General features: G+C 34.3%; 2 protein-coding genes across 3 annotated transcripts; both read right to left on the bottom strand.

Moving 5' to 3' along the window:
* Positions 1 to 714: 714 nt before the first annotated feature.
* LOC129953204 (protein suppressor of sable) lies at positions 715 to 17,632 on the bottom strand. Of its 2 annotated transcripts, XM_056066136.1 has the most exons (11): positions 17,286 to 17,632; positions 16,263 to 16,513; positions 5,925 to 6,442; positions 5,393 to 5,595; positions 4,954 to 5,328; positions 3,930 to 4,897; positions 3,456 to 3,736; positions 3,306 to 3,394; positions 2,478 to 3,234; positions 2,302 to 2,402; positions 715 to 2,189 (listed from the first exon to the last, which is right to left on the bottom strand). In XM_056066136.1, exons 3-11 carry the CDS (start codon positions 6,316 to 6,318, stop codon positions 864 to 866), a joined length of 4,494 nt encoding a protein of 1,497 aa, XP_055922111.1. In that variant the 5' UTR covers positions 6,319 to 6,442; positions 16,263 to 16,513; positions 17,286 to 17,632; the 3' UTR covers positions 715 to 863. The 2 variants fall into 2 exon arrangements, with proteins under 2 accessions (XP_055922111.1, XP_055922112.1); XM_056066137.1 differs by having other exon boundaries at positions 5,393 to 5,592; positions 16,263 to 17,632.
* On the bottom strand, positions 7,760 to 13,009 carry LOC129953214 (uncharacterized). The gene has a single exon (XM_056066165.1). The coding sequence runs from the start codon at positions 13,007 to 13,009 to the stop codon at positions 7,760 to 7,762; it is 5,250 nt and encodes a 1,749-aa protein (XP_055922140.1).
* Positions 17,633 to 18,823: the final 1,191 nt, after the last annotated feature.

Below are 18,823 nucleotides of genomic sequence, written 5' to 3'. Positions count from 1 at the left end.
CATGTGGTAAACTGAAAGGTGTCAAAATCAAGAAGCCAAATTGTTTTTTTGTTTGTTATGTTCTATAAAGTTTTTCTTCCCCCTTCAAAACCATTTGTATTCTGAAAATTGTAGTGTTATTGCAATTGTCTGGTAACCCTAGTCACTTAATTGAACCCACCTAAGCTATTGTTATCACATAATAAAGGAAAACGTAGGCTTCGACGGACGTTTACAAAAGACAAAAAAAATTTAACATTTATAACTTGAATTTATTTTGAAGTTATTATTTTTTCAAATAAATATTCTTGACGTGTTTGTCATATTATTTTTATTATTTATGTTCACACCTATTTTAAACTACATTTATATTTTTAAAACTTTGATATACATTTCACTTTATCAAATAAAAAAATATATTCGTAATCTTAAATTAAATTTTCATAGTAAACATTTAAACATTAGTTTAAATTGTATTTTAGTTTTTCCAGAAAAAAATGGATTAAAAATTAAAAAAAAAACATTAAATTTAATAGCAAATTCTATGACCTAGTTGTGTGTTAAGTTTATTTATTATTTATTAATGAAATTAAAGATTAAAACAAATACTCTGCCTTAAGTCTTAAATTGAGAAGATAGGTTCCTACGTTTTAAATAAATTACAACTAATAAACGGTCATTTTTTGAGTTCACAATTATTACAGTTTGTTTTTTTTTCTGGCTTTACAATATCTATACATACATATATTTATTATATTCACATTTATTAGATTAAAAATTATATACAATCTGATTTTATTAATTTTTTAATAACGAGTATTGGATTGAAATTGATTCAAAATTTGATAACTTTCACCGATTTTAGTTTCTTTTAATAAAGGAAACTAGTCATCCCATGATTCCTCAACATCATCTCCAGCACTGGTGTTGGTAGCGGCAGTTATTGTAATAGGCGTTTGATCATGAATATCAATACCTCCTCCACTACCAGATTTGCACATATTAACATCACTTCCGCTATTTCCACCGCCACCTCCGCGACGATTTTGCTTGAACCTTCTATTTTGATTGCGCATATTTCCATTGTTCATCATTCCTCCTCCTTGGCGGTTCTGATTTCTGTTACCACGGCTCATTTGTTGATTATTAAAATTTCCACCATTGGGTCCAAAATTGTTTGAAAACGGATTATTGGAACCACAATAGTTCGGATCTATCATACCTCCACCACCATTATTATCAGCAGGATTTCCAGCAAATGGATTGAATCCAACTCCACTATTGCCTGGTGCCATTCCCATGCCAATTCTAGGGTTTCGTCCATATGGTGGCATCATATTTCCAGGACCACCATACAAACCTTGTCCACCTCCACCTCCACCACCCATCGGCCCTATCATATTAATAATATTTGGTGGCGGTCCACGGAGAAATTCCATTTGACTTTGCATTGCCATTCGTTGTTGGACATTCATGCTTGGATCATTCATCATCATCATAGAATTTACACCACCTCCATAATCCATGGCAGGATTAGGACCCATGTTCATCCCACTACCACTGCCCATCATCATATTATTATCATCATTATCATTGTCGACATGCGCCACTTGTCCATTGTCGTCGATGTAAATGCCCAAACAGGTGAGAATCTCTTGAAGATTTTGATTGTTAAGTATAAATTGTATGTCGAAAACTTTATTTGGAGACGGGTCTTGATGATATCTTTTCAATTCAGTCGATACCAACGCCAATTGTTGATTGACCATTATTTTGGCTTTTGAATTCAAATTCTTATACCAATCTGATTTTTGAAGTAACAACCGTATCTCGATATTTTGTTGTGGATTCCCAGCGGGCAGTTGATTAGCTTGTGCTTGAAATGAAACAGAGGTGGATGATGCTGATGCTGAGGCAGATGCTGCTGCAGCAGCTGCACGTCTGGGATCGACACGAGGACCACGTGTTGCTGCGACAGTAGGCGCAGAAAGTCTTTCCCTTTCAGATCGCGTAGGTGATGACGACGATTCGACGCTGGATGGTGATGCAATTGTTTGACGACTTGGTCGTCCCAAAGCTGCCAATGCTTTAGAATTTGATAATTCGGGCAAACCGAGTATACGGCGAAGTCTTGGATCTGGGGTGTCTTCAGATTGAAAACTTTGGCGCAAGTCACTGTATTTTGGATCTGGAATATCAAGTTCATAGACCTGAAATTTAATAAAATAAAAAGACATGACTCCAAATTATTAATATGAATCTATTTAAGCGGCAAAAACTGCCCTAATTTTTTGTTTCGATTAAATCTTGAAATATTTTTACCTTGTAAGTTATTGGCGTAAGTGAAGACATTGATCCATCGATCTCTTTAGCTATTTGTATATTTTTTACAGGTTGAAATGGAAGTCTTAAATCTATATCACCTAAAAGAGTATAAATAAAATATTTATGAAGGGACTCATTCATAACCAAATATTTAAGCTTAAATTGGTTCTTACTGTTTGAGCTATCGAGAAAACCCGCTAGTCTCATATCCTTGTCAGCCTTTGTATTTCTCTTGCTATATTCTTGATCTTCTTGTACACATTTTGGGTGCCAATCATAAATACTTGGACGTTCATAGATTGGTTGGAATTGTTCTGACTGATTGCGATGATGATGAGAAATAGATGATATTGGAGAATTCGAACGCGACCGTGAGCGTGATTGTGATCGCGAACGGTCACGATCACTATCATCGTCACTTCTAATATTTGACTTATATGAAAGTGTGGAACGGCCCTTCTTTTCTTTTGCAGAAGAGGATCGAAAAGAAGAAATCAATCTTGGGTCACGATATTCATCTTTCGGTTCTGTTGCATGATGATGATGCCTCGGATCACGATATTCTTCGCGTGTTTCTTCTCTTTGCCTTGGATCTCGATAATCTTCACGCGAATCTATATCTCGATGACTTTGACTTTTAGCTTTGATTTTCATTCCGTAAAAACAGCCCTCATCATCATCTTCATCATTATTGTCGTTGTCATTATAGTGCTTTGAATAAGTTTTTGAATCGAATGATGTGGTATTTTTATCAGTTAAGTTTTCTTTTGAATCAAACGATTCAGGCATGGTAGCTGTGTATGGAGCTTTAAAGGTTTTCGGTAATTTATTAGGTGTTTGAATATGAGCCAGGAGACTTTGATCATTTGTATTGCCAATGCCACCATATCCATATGAAACTTTTGATTCATTGTCCGAATCGTCTTTCGTCTATGTTATGTTAAAGAGAATTAATGAAATATAATCACATACAATAATATAAATGCACAATTATTTCGCACCTCTGGGTCATGTGTCTGAGAGCTATCATCCAATCTGTCTGAATCTTGGTCATCTATTACAAGCTGTTCTTCGTCTTTTTCATCATCCACTTAAAAAATAATTCATAGTTATTATCTCATGTAGAAAAAGATACAAATAAAAAAACTTACAAGTATCGTTTTTATCGTATCCCAAATTTGAATCTCTTAAATATTGAGAATAGTCTATGCCACTGATATTACTTGATTCCCCATGTGTATCTGAAGTATTTGACCCTGATGATGTTGGGTGGATAGGAGAACCTCTAGATTTTGATTGTGGAGGATCACGATTGGAGAGTCCTATATCGGTTATAGATTTGTCGGAAGTAACAGTTGATGTTGTTATTGTGGTTGTTGTTAATGGTAAACAACTGGGAAGAAAACGCATATCAACATCTTGACTCGAAGGTCTACCAGAATTTTTTGTTTTGTTCAATAAAATGTTCATAGCCATGAAAAAAAATAAGAAAAAGAAAAATAATGAAATAATGAAATGCTGCAGATTGTTTCTTAAGTTTCCACTTTCAAGCACTTTTCAACTTAACACAAAAACTACCATTGTAATAGGTTATGGTTTTAAAAAAAATTATACTTTGTACTCACAATGATGCTGAGGATGTGTTTAATAGTGTTGTGGTCGTATTTGAAAGATTAGCATTGCTCGCGGCTACATCTCCATGTATTCCAACACCACCCACACCAAGTCTTGCCATATTTCTAGCATTCAGCTGAATTTCACTAATTTCATTTATAGTTAGTCCGATGTTGTTAAGCTGACTTAAAGTGAGCTGATTTATTTGCTCCAAATTGACAACTCCGAATTTTAAAAGTTTTTCAATTCGATCTGTTGATAGGATTCCAGTTAAATTTTTCAAATCTAAGTAGCTTGGTGCACTCGATGACGGTGGTTCTAAGTTTGTATGTAGTTTTACAATTGCAGACGAAGTAATAACTGGAGTAGTTGTAGCGGAATCGCACCACCGTGACTTACGTTGTTTTTCTGGTTTGTTTGGATTCAGTGCTGTGCCTGTTGTGGAGCTTGAAACTGTTCCTTGTGGATCGCTTGGATTAAGTGGTCCTTTGATAACCATGTCGAGCAGTGAAGGAATGACTTCAGTTTGTTGCTGCTGTTGTTGATTCAATTGTTGTTGTTGTGCATGTTCACTATTTCTAATTGCTGCTTGTGTGCTAACAACCGATTGGGTAGTAATTGCATGAGGTGCCATTGTATTTTCAATGCCATGTTCTTGACAAATTTTGTCATGTGTGGTCATCATCAAATTAAGTGCATTCTCACGGCTTATCCGCCGGAAAGTTCCAAGAATTTCCTTGGGAGCAGTCTCAAGATGTTTAAGTAAAACATTCCGCAATTGATCAGATAAAGGCTTGCCATGTGAGAATTTGCATGCTGCCCGATAAACACACTCCATGCCAAGATAGTAATACTTGCAAGGGAAATCTGAGTGCATGTATGAGCACTTGTCTTTTTTAGCGCAACATTCCATTAAATAGAACTTGCATAATTCAAGTTTGCGTGGCTGTTGTGGATGTCGGTCTTGATATTTATCCTCCTATTAATAAAAGCATTTAGAACTAAATTCTGATGTTCAAACAAATGTATACTTACTCCACCTGAATCGTCATAGTTTCGACGATTTCTCTTCTCAGCGCGTCGGTCATCGTCGCGGCGACTGCGCTCCTTGCGCTTTGACCGCGAACTTGATGTTCCACATGCGCTGGAGTCCTTTTTGCGTGATGAAGAATACCTTTGATAGGTTGGAGCCGAATCATAACTATCGTATGAAGTATACGAATCATCTGAATCATAAACATCCTTTTTAGATGATGTACCAGGATCCATTGGTGGAAGAGTTGGGAACGTTCCAGCAGGTGGTGGACTTCCACCACGAACGCAAAGCATTTCATCGTCATCGAGCTCTTCCTCTATTGCTGCTGCCAAAGCTGCTGCTTTTGTTGCCTCTGGTGTTGAGCTTCGATGTTTCTGTTAAGTTCAATGGCTATTAAAATGAAAAAAGGTAATCTAAAACGTAAATTATTAAGCTTACCTTTTTTTCTTTTTCCTTTTCTCGGTCATCACGAAGCTTTCTTCGCTTTCTCCGCCGACTACTTTTTGATAGTGATGATTCTTTTTCACCTTTTTTCTCGGATTCTTCACGGGTTTCTAAGATTTTCGGCATTGGTGGCATTATACCATCTTTCTTCAAAGCAGCCGCTATGGCGCTTTCAATCGAACCGGCAAAATCATCTACTAAACAAAGAAAAGACCTTTACACTTATATAAATGTTCTACTAAAACATTGTTGATTTTCATTGTAAATAAATTGTATTTTAATAAAATTTAAGCTTATTAAAATAAGTTAGTTTTTGTTTCATTCACAACTATAGTTTTTATTATTATTCAATCATCAGGCTTTGCCCTTGGAAATTTATACAAATTTACTGATTAACACCGAAAAAGTTTCCAAAGCCCAAAAATTGAACCATATTTTTTCAATGTGAATAACGAAAAGGAAGGAAAAATGAATGAATTACAATTTATTTATTGCAATTATTTTAATTTAATCTTTTAATCGTTACCTTCAACAACTTGTTGTTTACTAGATTTGGACTTTGATTTCTTGCCTAAATCATTTATCATATCCATCACTATCATATTCTTAGCAGGTAATTGTTGCGGTGATGTTTTATTTGTAACATTTGTCATCGGATTTGGTGGTGGCGCGGTTTCAATTGATTTCGAATCCATAACAACAATTGGTTCATCATTATCATCATCGTCATCAATTTCACCATCTTCTAAATCATCTTCGACATCTGTAACTGTTTTTGACTTAGGGGCAGTTGCATTTTCAGACATATTTACTCCTGATGCGTCCTCTTCAGTTATTATAATACTGTCTTTTTCCGATACTTTCGGTACTTCGTCACCTGCTTCATCAGCTACCGAAGGTACAACTTGATTTGTTGACATTTTGTTTACTTTTTTACAGTAATTTGTTTTTGATCAATGTACTTATAATCTTAAATTATCTGTTCTCACTTTGTGTTTCAATTTGTTTAACTAGATTTTTTTAGTTTAATTATAGATGCGGTTTCTGAAATCGAGAAAAATACATCGTAAATCAAATAGTAAAACTATGAGCTTAAATCAGATTGTAATAAAAGGTATTTTAGTGCAAGTTCCAAAATTATCTGTTTAATTTATCAGGCAAGTTATAGTTATTAGTAAACTCCGTAAAAAATCAGTAAACAAAAAAATAATTAAAATAGGATTAATCTGAAATATGATGAACGCTTATAGCGATAAGTAAATTTAAACTATCAAAACAGAGTAGACTGAAAACAGCAATTCCTTTAATCATGTCACCGGAACAGGTAAAACAAATTCCTACGCTATTCAAATTGAATTTGTTAGGCTTTTGGTAGTCAGATATTTAGTACAAATTATTCTTGTTCCATCAATTGTTTGTTAAAAAAAATTAACAACAAAAAATTACTGAAGAATTTTATCTACAATTACAGCTGGCGCCTAATGAATTGATTTTAATTTAAAGGTGTTATAAAATATATATAAAATATTAATAAAAATAGTATTGAGATCTAACCGAATTTTGTTTTTTTATCTTCTGCCTAAAATGATAACAAATAAACCTATCATTAAAAAAATAATGAGTTTTTACGAAGAATTCTCGAATTATCTTCACTTGGCGTATTTATTTAACTAGTTTATGATCCTATACAACCAACAAAATCAAAAACCGATAGTCCTAACCTCTAGTCGTGTTGAAATTTATGAATGTCTTTTATACTTTATATACAGACAGTGTTGGAAAAAATAATAGAAATGGTCTTCATCTGTAACTTGTACTGCAATTTTAAGTATGAATAAATAAGAAAAAAAAAACTATCAATTCTTCATACATTAGGGGAAAAATACCCTAAAAAAAATCCCACGGTTTTGCCATGGAATTAAAAACGGTGTTGTACTTTTTTAATAGTTATCACACGACTTGTTCCGTACAGATTTATTTTTGGTAACTGTTTAATAAGAATGGACTGTATGTAAAAATAGTTTGTAGTGTTTTATGTTGAATAAAAAAAAAATGTTTGTGTAATGTTGTAGTGCAATAGTTTAATAAAATGTGTAATGTTTTTTTTATATATGTCAATACAATAGTATACTTATGATGTGTGCTGTCCGATGGTCCAAATTGAAAAGGGAAGATTTAAGCAAGTTAATATTTAACATAGCCGATAAGAAAAATGAGCACAAAGCGGATTAAAGATAAACTCACGTTACAATGTTATTAATAAAAAGAGTGTGACAGCGTTAGATTAAATTGAGTGATAACATAGAATAATATAGGGTATTATTTGTTATGTTGGGCAAATGTGCATCCGGTACTGAACATTCAGCCCCCCCTGGAAGACTCCGGTCTTTCAGTTATAGGCAAAGGAGCAATTTTCACAATAGGCCTAATGTAGTCTCCAAACTGCGTATGTACTGTAACAATTCTGCATCTGTTGTCTTTGCCAGGATGGATTTTGATAATTCGGCCAAGAATCCATTTAGATGGAGGAAGATTTGGCTCCTTAAGTAAAACTATGTCATCTATGTTTATGTTAGGTTGACTCTTCTGCCATTTACGTCGATTTTGTAAAGACGTCAGATACTCCTGGTGCCACCGCCTCCAAAAGCCTTGCATCAAAGGCTGTAAGAGATACCAGTTAGTTTGTTTCGAAATATTTAAATTTAAAGAATTTGGTTGTGGTATTGCAGAGTAGGAATCTCCAATCATAAAATGAGATGGAGATAAAGCAGTGGGTTCGTAGTCTGAGGTTTGCCACATAGGGCGTGAATTGAGAAGACATTCGATTTTAGCTAACAGGGTGTACATTTCTTCGTATGTTAGTCTGTTTTCACCGATTACGCGTTTAATATGAGTTTTAACAGATTTTACACCAGCCTCCCACAACCCTCCAAAGTGGGGTGCAGAAGGTGGTATAAATTTCCAGGTGATATGGTCTTTAGAGAGATGATTTATTACAGCATTTTGATGCTGCTCACTAATGAGGAGGTTGTATAACTCCCCAAGCATTCGTTTAGCACCATGAAAGTTTGTCGCGTTATCACTCCATATCTCGATAGGCCTTCCACGACGCGATATAAAACGATCTAAAGCTAAAAGGAATGCGTTTGACGATAGGTCACCGACGAGTTCAATATGAATTCCTTTAGTAACAAAGCATACAAAAATTGCTATGTACGATTTAACAAATTTTGGATTTCTCCCAGGAGCTAACCGCAGTGTTATTGGGCCCGCATAGTCACAACCAACCTTACTGAAAGGCCGCGAAAACCGAACGCGCTCAACTGGGAGATCTCCCATGAATTGCACTGCAGACATTTTGCGCTGTCGAAGACATTTAATACAGTCATGTACTATTTTTCTTAATAGATTTCTGCAACCCAGTATATGAAAAGTTTGTTTTAAAATCGCGAATGCTAGGGACACGCCTGCATGCAGATGATGTTTATGAGTGTATTCAACGATTAGCTTAGTAACGCGGTGCGATTTGCATAAAATTATGGGATGTTTTTCATTATAAGATAAATCTGAGTAGTTTAGACGGCCACCGACACGAAGCACGTTATCACGATCAAGAAACGGAGATAAGGATATTAGTTTGTTGCGTGAAGATAATTGTTTGCCATTCTGAAGAATCATAATTTCAGAAAAAAATGATGAATTTTGAGCGTATTTTATTAATCGAGTCTTTGATTCTGCAATTTCGTCTGTTGAGAGATAATTACAATTATTACCTTTGGGTAAATGCAAATAGTTTCTAATAAAACGAAAAATATATGCCAGAACGCGAACGGATTTCATCCAATCTGAAGAATTAGCAATAATTTCTTGAAGAATAGTATCACTTGTTAAATTAGACAGAAATACCTGGACCTTGTTTGACTTCCGTTCTTCCAATTTATCAACTGGTATCTCTTGTATACCACATTCTGATTCTGGCCATTCGTGAGATTCTTTGCAGAGCCAAGATGGACCCATCCACCAGATTTCCGTAGACTTTAGAAAAGACGGTGGGATTCCACGTGATGCAACGTCAGCCGGATTACATGCAGAACGAACGTGATTCCATGATTTGAGCGGGATTGACGATAGGATCTCTGATGTCCGGTTACCAATGAAGACCGACCACTTTTTGGGAGGTGCAGACAGCCAATGGAGAACAATTGAAGAGTCTGTCCATGCAAATACTCTTAGATCACTAGCCTGCAAAGATAATTTTATTTTGTTGACGAGACGTGTTAAAAGAACAGCTCCGCAAAGCTCAAGTCTTGGCAGAGAGAGAATCTTTATTGGAGCGACCTTGCTCTTGGCTGCCACCAATGAAACTGTTATCTCTCCAGAAACGCTGATGCTACGGCAATACACAACAGCTGCATATGCATCCAACGATGCATCGCAAAAGGCGTGTAGTTCACAATTAATTTTGTTGGTCCATATGAGCCTAGGAACTGAAATCGACTCGATTAAATGAAGTTCATCTCGAATAAGAGTCCAACGATGCGCTAGTTCATCCGGTAGCGTGTCATCCCAGCCTAACCTTTCCCGCCACAGGTCTTGGAAGAATATTTTGATAGCGACGATGACGGGAGCGACGAATCCAAGTGGGTCAAATATTCGCGAAGCGTCAGAAAGTATTCGGCGTTTTGTACAAACTGATTGGCTTGGAAGATTTACCTTGTAGGTAAAGCAATCTTTAGATGGACACCACTGTAACCCTAGAACCTTGATTATATTCGATGCTTCGAACTCAACTGGAGAAATTTCTCGCTGGTCTTCCGGTAGTGATAATAGAAGAGGCCAACAGTTAGTGGTCCATTTTCGAAGATTGAAACCTGCAGATTTGAGAACTTCCACAAGTTCATCTCGAAGAGCACTCAATTCCTCAATGGAATCAGCGCCGGTGATGACGTCATCGACATAAAAATCGTTTTCGATTATCGAAGAAACGCGAGGGTGGTTTTTTGAGGAATCTAACGCAAGTTGTTTAAGTGTTCGCACTGCCAAAAATGGGGCAGCAGAAGTACCATATGTCACGGTCAAAAGCTTGTAATGTTTTACAGGATCTTCGGGACCTTCGCGCCAAACAATCCTTTGAAAATCGGTGTGATTTGGTGAAACCCATATTTGGCGGTACATCTTTTCGATGTCCCCCGAAAGAGTGTATAAATGGCGTCGACATCGAAGACATATGGAAAATATGTCGCGCTGAATTGTGGGGCCAACGAGAAGTGATTCATTTAACGAAGAATTGGTGTTGTGTGATTTAGCTGAGCCATCGAAAACGACGCGAACTTTGGTTGTACTACTTTCTCCTTTAAATACTGGGTGATGGGGTAAATAATAATGTGGTGTTATCTGCTGTAGTTCATCTAACGGAATTTCCTTCATATGACCCAGCGCTAAGTACTCATCCAAAAAACTCGAATATTGTTTTTTAAGATCTGGATTGTATAAAAATCTCCGCTCAATAGAGTAAAGTCGATTTAAAGACAGACGAAAAGAATTGTCTGGTGAAATATTTGAAATTGACTTAAATGGCAACATAACGATGTATTTTCCATCTTCGTGACGGCGGTGTGTTGAAACAAAATGCTCTTCAGCCCGTTGTTCCTCAATCGATAGAAGTGGTTCGTGATGAACTTCTTCTAATCGCCAAAAACGTTCTAAATCGAATTCTTGTGAGTAATCTAGTTGGGTACAGTGAGTACTCACTTCCATAGCTTGTGAAGTATGCTGCTGACAGCTTCCTGCTATCACCCAGCCGAATATAGTCGGTATTGATTTAAGACCCCCTGTCACAGAAGGTTTCGAAGGTCCCTCAATAACGCTAAAGAATTTATCTGATCCAATTAAAACGTCTATTGGACCAGGCAAATTGAAATTTGGATCTGCCAAATTCATGGAAAGGAATGCAGTGAAATCGATATTGGTTATTGCAGCTGATGGAAGTAAAGATGTCAACTTTGAGATGACGTAACAATCAATGTCAATAAAATTTGAATCATATCTCGACTGCAAAGTCAGGCTAACCAAACCATTGGTAACACCTGCAGATGTTGATGAAATTCCCATTATAGGAATACGAGAGTTTTTTCGGGGAAGTCCTAAGCGTTGCACACATTGCTCCGTTACGAAGGACACTTGTGATCCTGTGTCGAGAAGTACACGAAGGTTTTGATAAGCTCCTTGCTTATCACAAACCTTTACTACAGCAGTAGGAATAATAGCACTAGCACGATGATTTGTTTTGATAGAGTGGTTAATCACAATAGGATCTACAGAGTCTTGAGGCGTCGACGAAGAAGCAGAAGAAGCATGGTGTTGAATAGCAACCGGGTTTGACATTGAGCTTGTTGACGAGGTGTTTGTATTATGTGTAGGATGTACAAGAGTGTGGTGACGTGACGAGCACATCTTACACCGAAATGTTGAACGGCATTTGTTCGAAGCATGACCATTTCGAAGACAGTTAAAGCATAAACCTTTTTCTTTTACGAAATTACGACGGGCGTTTACATCTAAACGAATAAAAGTTTTACATGATGGAAGAATATGATCTTCCGTACACATTGGGCACACTACCTTGGTTTCCACTAAGTGTGTTCGAACACTATTTTGAGTTTTGGTAGATGTTTTGGAGGCACGAGTTGATGTATAGCAGGATTCCAAACAACTACAACGATTTTCTAAGAACTCAACAAATTGCTCTATGGTACTACATTCGTCACTTGATGCACGTTCTTCAGCCCATGCCTGTTTGGTATCGTAGTCTAATTTTTGTAACAAAATAAAAATGAGCCAGGGATCTCTGGAGTTAGAATCAAGTGCCTTTAAGCCTCGTAGAGTCTCATCAGCACCATCTGTTAGTTTTCGAAGAGATTGCACGTTGGGAGAACTACACGATGGCAATGAAATAAAAGACTGAATGAACGATTGAATAATCAAATGTTTTTTATCGAAACGCGCCTCAAGTTTATCCCAAGCTTCTATGTAATTATTCTCGGTACAAGATATATGTTTAATTAGATTCGCGGCGTCGCCACCCAAGAACGATTTTAGATATTGAAATTTTTGAGTAGCGGTAATCGAAGGATTGCGATCAATTGTTCCCGTGAACAGATCCTTAAAACCCGGCCAGTCCTTATAGTCACCATTAAATGTAGGTATTTTACATTCTGGCAACTTTATCGTTTTAGCGTTGTGTGTTTGTGTCACATCCAATTTTTTTAGAAATAAAGTCTGCTGAGCAGCCAATTTCTCATCAATTGATTGATCGGGATGAGTATTTGAGTTCGAAATTTGACGAATTGAAGTATTTATTAAAGAATGCGCTTGGCAGTACTTCTCTTCGTACTCGGCAAACTCTTGCTCAGGATCTGTGAAATCTTCATCATCACAAAAGTCAAACAACTTGTCTTGTAGAGCTGTGAAACTAGACCAGGCCTCCGTAAGACGTACCAAGTGAATTTCCAACGAGCCAAGCGTTGTGGAATCACTAATGGATTGCGCAAATGATAATGCTCGAGTTATACATGCTTTAGCATGACCGCATTTCACTTTAATAACATTCATTTTTCTTAATTTGTTCGTAAAGTTGTTATTTAATGAACAAAAAGTTTGATTTTTTTTGTATAAAAAATTAATTTTTATACAAAAAACTATTTATTCATGCATTTGATTAATCATGCACATGTAAAAGTATGTATATATACCAATTGTATTTTGGTAGTTCTAATTACAAGGCATATAAATTAAAACATGTGATTTATATGCGACGATATAAAATTTGTTCACCGTTTTTCGATAATCGGCAGCAGTCATAAAAAAGGAATGTTAATTTAATTCACTTGCACTGATTTGATTTTTTAAATTTTAAATTCGGCTAAGCGAAGGACCAAAAAATATGTTTAATAAGAATGGACTGTATGTAAAAATAGTTTGTAGTGTTTTATGTTGAATAAAAAAAAAATGTTTGTGTAATGTTGTAGTGCAATAGTTTAATAAAATGTGTAATGTTTTTTTTATATATGTCAATACAATAGTATACTTATGATGTGTGCTGTCCGATGGTCCAAATTGAAAAGGGAAGATTTAAGCAAGTTAATATTTAACATAGCCGATAAGAAAAATGAGCACAAAGCGGATTAAAGATAAACTCACGTTACAATGTTATTAATAAAAAGAGTGTGACAGCGTTAGATTAAATTGAGTGATAACATAGAATAATATAGGGTATTATTTGTTATGTTGGGCAAATGTGCATCCGGTACTGAACAGTAACAGAATCGCATCTTGCATCATAAAATTAACCACCTTGAAACATGTATTTTAAGACTTTTTTTATTTTTAAGGCCCTGGAATTTCCATTAAGTTCAACAAACAGATATTGCATTCTACTCAATAAATAATAGGAAATAAAATCCAAAAACTCCATTTTTGTATTGTATTATGGAAATAATTTGATAGCTTCAGAAGCTGGAAAAAAACTATCATAAAATCATAGTTCTTCCACAAAAATCCATAACCGTCTCGTGCGTCTTTAGAACTATATTTGGAGTTCCTTTATTGTCTGTTCAGAAAAACAATGATAATAAATATGATGTAAAAAATCATATAAGACGATCAAAGAACTTTCAATTCAATCTGAACATGGGTCCATTTTTTTAATTAAATGAAAAATACGTGATGGTCGGTCTCTAAGCATCAAAATTATGCATTTTTATAATTTTTAGGATGGGGGGGGCTTCACGCAAGATAACACACTCATGAAAGTTGTAGAATGAAATACGCTGAATGAAAGCTCCAGCAAAATTGTTTGATTTTAAAATAATGGAATACCAGGGCCAAAACATGTGTCAAGGTGATCTATTCTGCATGTTACCTAAAATAAATATGTAACAAACATGTATTCAAGGATAGACAACAAATAAAACCATTAAATGACTCTTCAAAAAATAATAAAAATACTATTCTTGATTCGTTTCTGTTATTATTTCCAGGCCAAAACCGTGGGAAATTTTTTAACTATTTCATATGGTAAATTTTTTCTCAATGCTTGAAAAATTAATAAATATTTGTTTTTTATTTTTGTATACCCTTATCAATACACTCTAAACTGCAATAGAAGCTGTAGGCGTTTCTACAATATTTGTTCGATACTGTCATTACGTTTGCTTTTTTTTTGAAAGCGTTTAGATTTTTAAGTGGAACAAAAAGTCTCGCCTTAATCTTGTATCTAGTTAGGATTGTGGAAAATTAAATTGAACCAACGATGGAGTGCCAACTTTGTATAAAATTGATGAGCTAATAAGTTAAAAGGTTAAGAAAATAAAAATTAACAGTGGAACCAATAGAAAACTTAATACAAAAACATAAATACCTCTTAAGATACATCTTCAAAATTCTTGTGTTTCTAAACTCAGTACTTAATTTAAATCGGTATAAAAACGAAGAAGGTGTTAAAAGTGATTCATCCTACTAGGAAAAGGGATTCAGTCCTATTCCTGTGGCGAATTCCATCGTAAACGGATTCCCGAAAAAAATAACTATAACCAAATAGGTTCGTAGAGGAAAATCTCATACAATTTTGCATAACAAACGTATTTCGTGATGAGATCTTTCGAGATTCTGATTACGATGGAATTCGTGATAGGCCTGAACACATGTAGGTACTCTGGAAATGGATTAAAAGGAACCCATTCGTTATTGGCGCAATAAATAAATAAAACACCCCCTTTGGATAGATAAAGCCCTCAACAATTTCATCCTTAAGGAATAACACATTCTAAAACTAGTTAAATCATGCAAGAAAATACTTGTAAAATAGGTTATACACCTACAAGTTCTGAAACTAAAAAAAAATCAGTTATTATTAGAAGAAAAAGTTAAAACTATTTTTAAGGGTACTTATTAGAGTGTTAAATCAAATCCAAACAGGCAACATTTTCTATTTGAAACATGCAAGTTGATGAATTCCGTTCGAATTGACGACTGTACCCTGTACTGGAAGCAATAAGATTGTACTCCTACTAATGGAATTTCGATTGTAATAGTTACAAAATTTTCAATTATGAAAAGAAGGATTTTTATCTAAAGGGCTCTGTAGATAAGTCCTAAGTTCAGGGGCAAAATTCAGAATATTTTAGCAAAGTTGCAAGGCCCTACATATGACAATCCCACTCTTTTCTCACTTATGTATATAAATGGTATATACTATAAATACTTTCATAAACAAAAAATTATTTACATTTTATTAACACATATGCATGTATGTAACAAATACTATCAAAAGAAGACTATATTAGAAAGATTTTCTTTTTGTTTTTTGATTAAAATGGAAGATGTGAGGGAACAATAAAATTGCATGTACAACACAAAAACAATAACCAATATCACTTTCACTTGACAAATAATACGAACCACAGAATTCCTAATTAAACAATTTAAGAAATATAACACTTCTCTTCTCTAGAATCGCTAACAAAACAAATCAAAACAAAAACATAAGCAAACAAGAAATTAATTCAATAGAAGATACATATATAGTCCTAGGTTATGAATCACTGCACAGCAAAAGGAAATAAAAATCTGAAAAAGAAACAAACATAATTGTAAATAAATAAGTAGAACATGACGCCCTGAAAAAATTCAAAAATACCAGGCATCGAAATCGAAATTCAATATTCTGGAAAGTATGTACATAGCGTAGGAAAGCGTTTAAAAAAATATATATGTATATAGGTATTAGGTACATAGTTATTCAGAGGTAGAAATTTAATTTGATAATTTTTGTTTCAAGATTGAAGAATTAGTTTTAGTAGCAAACCTTTTTTCATTTTCTCCTAGATCACACTTTCTAACTTTAAAACATAAATTATTATCTGTATCTCCCATTGTTTCAGTTACTCCTTGTTCGGATTTCATTTTCTGATACTGATTCTGCTGCTGCATCATAAAATTTCACGGCATATTGATTATATTATATATATACAAATAGTGTACATATTACTCCCGATAAACATGTATTCATTCGTACGTATTGTGTTTATATACTTTTGTTGGGCTATTTTTCGCAATCTGTTAATTTTTTCGAAATAGAATTTTATTTAATTATGAGTTTAAAAATTGTTCATATATTGATAATTGTCTGATTGGTTGAGAAAAAAGTTGACGTTATTGATCATACAATAATAATAATAATGAAGGGGCAGGCGGCAGATTGATATATTTAAAAAAATAAGTATAAAATGTCCGTCCATTTAATGTCGCTGTCGCACGATAAATTTAAATTGGCGTTCTCCGGCATCGTCATCGAATTGAAGAGGGTTGACAGTGGAGTGTAAATTGCGCACACACTTAAACAGATGAAACTAGTAGTATAACAACAAAATTAATGTCTTTCATACGTGGTAGTATATCGTACCTGTGCGCACGATTTTGGTAGGGGCAGGCGGGGAAACGAATCCGATTGTGGTTTATGTAACACAAATACATAAACAGAAACACCCAAACTTCGAAAATTTCCTTTACCTAACCGTTCGTGTATTAAAACACTTTCCCCTCCATGCAACTTTTGTGTTGATTTTCAATTTTTGAACAAAGATCGTATTAAAATTGAACTAATATATGTAATTTAAGGAAAAATAAAAATTTCTAAGCGAAGGCGAAAGCACGAGATTGTAAATTATAAATTAAATTTAAATTAAAAAAGGTACTACTTTGGTTTAGGTGTTGTACCCATAAAATGGCTCTACTCCAAAAGATATTTTATACGTATATTAAGAACGCCCCCTTTTTCACACCATCAGCTTTTTAATTTCAATTTGTTCCTAATTAAATGTTTCTTTACTTTTTTTAACTTTCCTAATTTGCCGCAATTTGTATCTCAAGAAAGAAAAATACAAATGGATTCATAGATTTTTAGCAAATTATTTCATGTCAATGTATGTATACTTTGAGCTTGCTGTCTATACATTTGTTACAAGTATATAGCAAGTAAATAGTATGAATATATAGTAGGTATTATAATTTATAAATTATTTTATATTTTTAACAGGCGGAAATAGTCAATTGTTATTTTTTTTTTATTTTGTTTTTGCTTAACTTCATAGGTTTTGTTATGAATTGTTCAAAGACTTCTACTTGAATGAAACGATGATGAAATAACTGGGCCGTTGTCACCTCGACTAAAATAATGTTTAATGATTTTGAAGGACGTCGACGTGGCCAAAAATACTCCATTACCAAGATCGGAATCTCAGACTGACATTTCGGTTTGCCTACAAGCTAAGGACACATTAAATGTGAGAAAGTGTGCGTGAAATGATGCAAAAACCAAACACATTCTCACATTTAGTGTTCCGGCCCATCAAAATGCTTCATTATAGTCTGCAGGCACATCTAAATGCTTTATTTTGAATGTTTTATGGCCTCGTTCAAAAACTAAACAATCCAAACCAACAGAATCTGAAGTGCTGACATGGTCTTAAACTGGATGATTTGTATAGCTTTTTAATTTCATTCCAAATAAATGTTGTATTTTATATTTTTTATACTCAAATATCTTTAGAAAAATTAAAAAATAGGCTTCAAACTAATTTATTCTCACAGAAAATATTGTTTTCGACATTCGACACACATTCTTTTTTAATAAAAATCCGTTTTTTTTTCATACAAATTAAAATATACAACAAAAAAAGTACGGAAAATTGTTAAAAATTGATGTTCGGTTTTCGATGTCTCGGGAATAATAGAAGACATGGCGCAAAATTTTAGACGATATAGTACGATGTTAAATCATTTTTAGTATGATACTAGGTTAAAAAAAGGATTTTGATACTTTTAAACGAGTTTAGTATCGTACTATCTTCTTAACATTTTACTAAAGTTAAAATCACCAAATGGCAACTTTATCTTTTTAGTATCGTATTAAATCTATGTCATACAGATTTTTCTTGTCATTTTTCTCAAATGTGACAGTGTTTTAAAATTGATACATAACATAAAAAGTAAATTAATTTAAAATGTTTTCGGAAGAAGAAGATTTTGAAATGTTTAAGGATTCAGTGTTGTGTAGGAAAGTTAAAAGTTTTAAAACTCGAGCAAATCCTCTTGAAGAGCTGGACGATGGTGAATTTTACTCCAGGTATAGATTTGATAAAACAACTGTTCGGTTCTTGGTTGAAAATCTTGACATCCAAGACCCTATTACAAACCGTGGGCTACGTATTTCTCCAGATTTGCAAGTTCTAGTTACGATACACTTTTTTGGAAGAAATGTCCATCAATCTGATGTTGGTAAATAAACTTTTCTTTCAATGTTTATCCTTGCTGTAGACGACTTCTAGTGACTCCGGGACGTGAATCCCGAGAGAATTCACGGACAAA

This window comes from Eupeodes corollae, chromosome X (genome assembly GCF_945859685.1).
Source record: "Eupeodes corollae chromosome X, idEupCoro1.1, whole genome shotgun sequence".
NCBI classification, from domain to species: domain Eukaryota; kingdom Metazoa; phylum Arthropoda; class Insecta; order Diptera; family Syrphidae; genus Eupeodes; species Eupeodes corollae.
This window is presented reverse-complemented; position numbering and strand designations above follow the sequence as displayed.

What these genes read in the sequence shown, in the direction of transcription:
- LOC129953204 (XM_056066136.1), bottom strand. Translation starts at nt 6,318, where the DNA reads ATGTCAACAAATCAAGTTGTACCTTCGGTAGCTGATGAAGCAGGTGAC. An exon ending in AAAAGGAAAAAGAAAAAAAG is followed by an intron (nt 5,329 to 5,392) that starts GTAAGCTTAATA and finishes TGAACTTAACAG; the next exon opens with AAACATCGAAGCTCAACACC. An exon ending in AACACATCCTCAGCATCATT is followed by an intron (nt 3,737 to 3,929) that starts GTGAGTACAAAG and finishes AAATTCTGGTAG; the next exon opens with ACCTTCGAGTCAAGATGTTG.
- LOC129953214 (XM_056066165.1), bottom strand. Translation starts at nt 13,009, where the DNA reads ATGAATGTTATTAAAGTGAAATGCGGTCATGCTAAAGCATGTATAACT.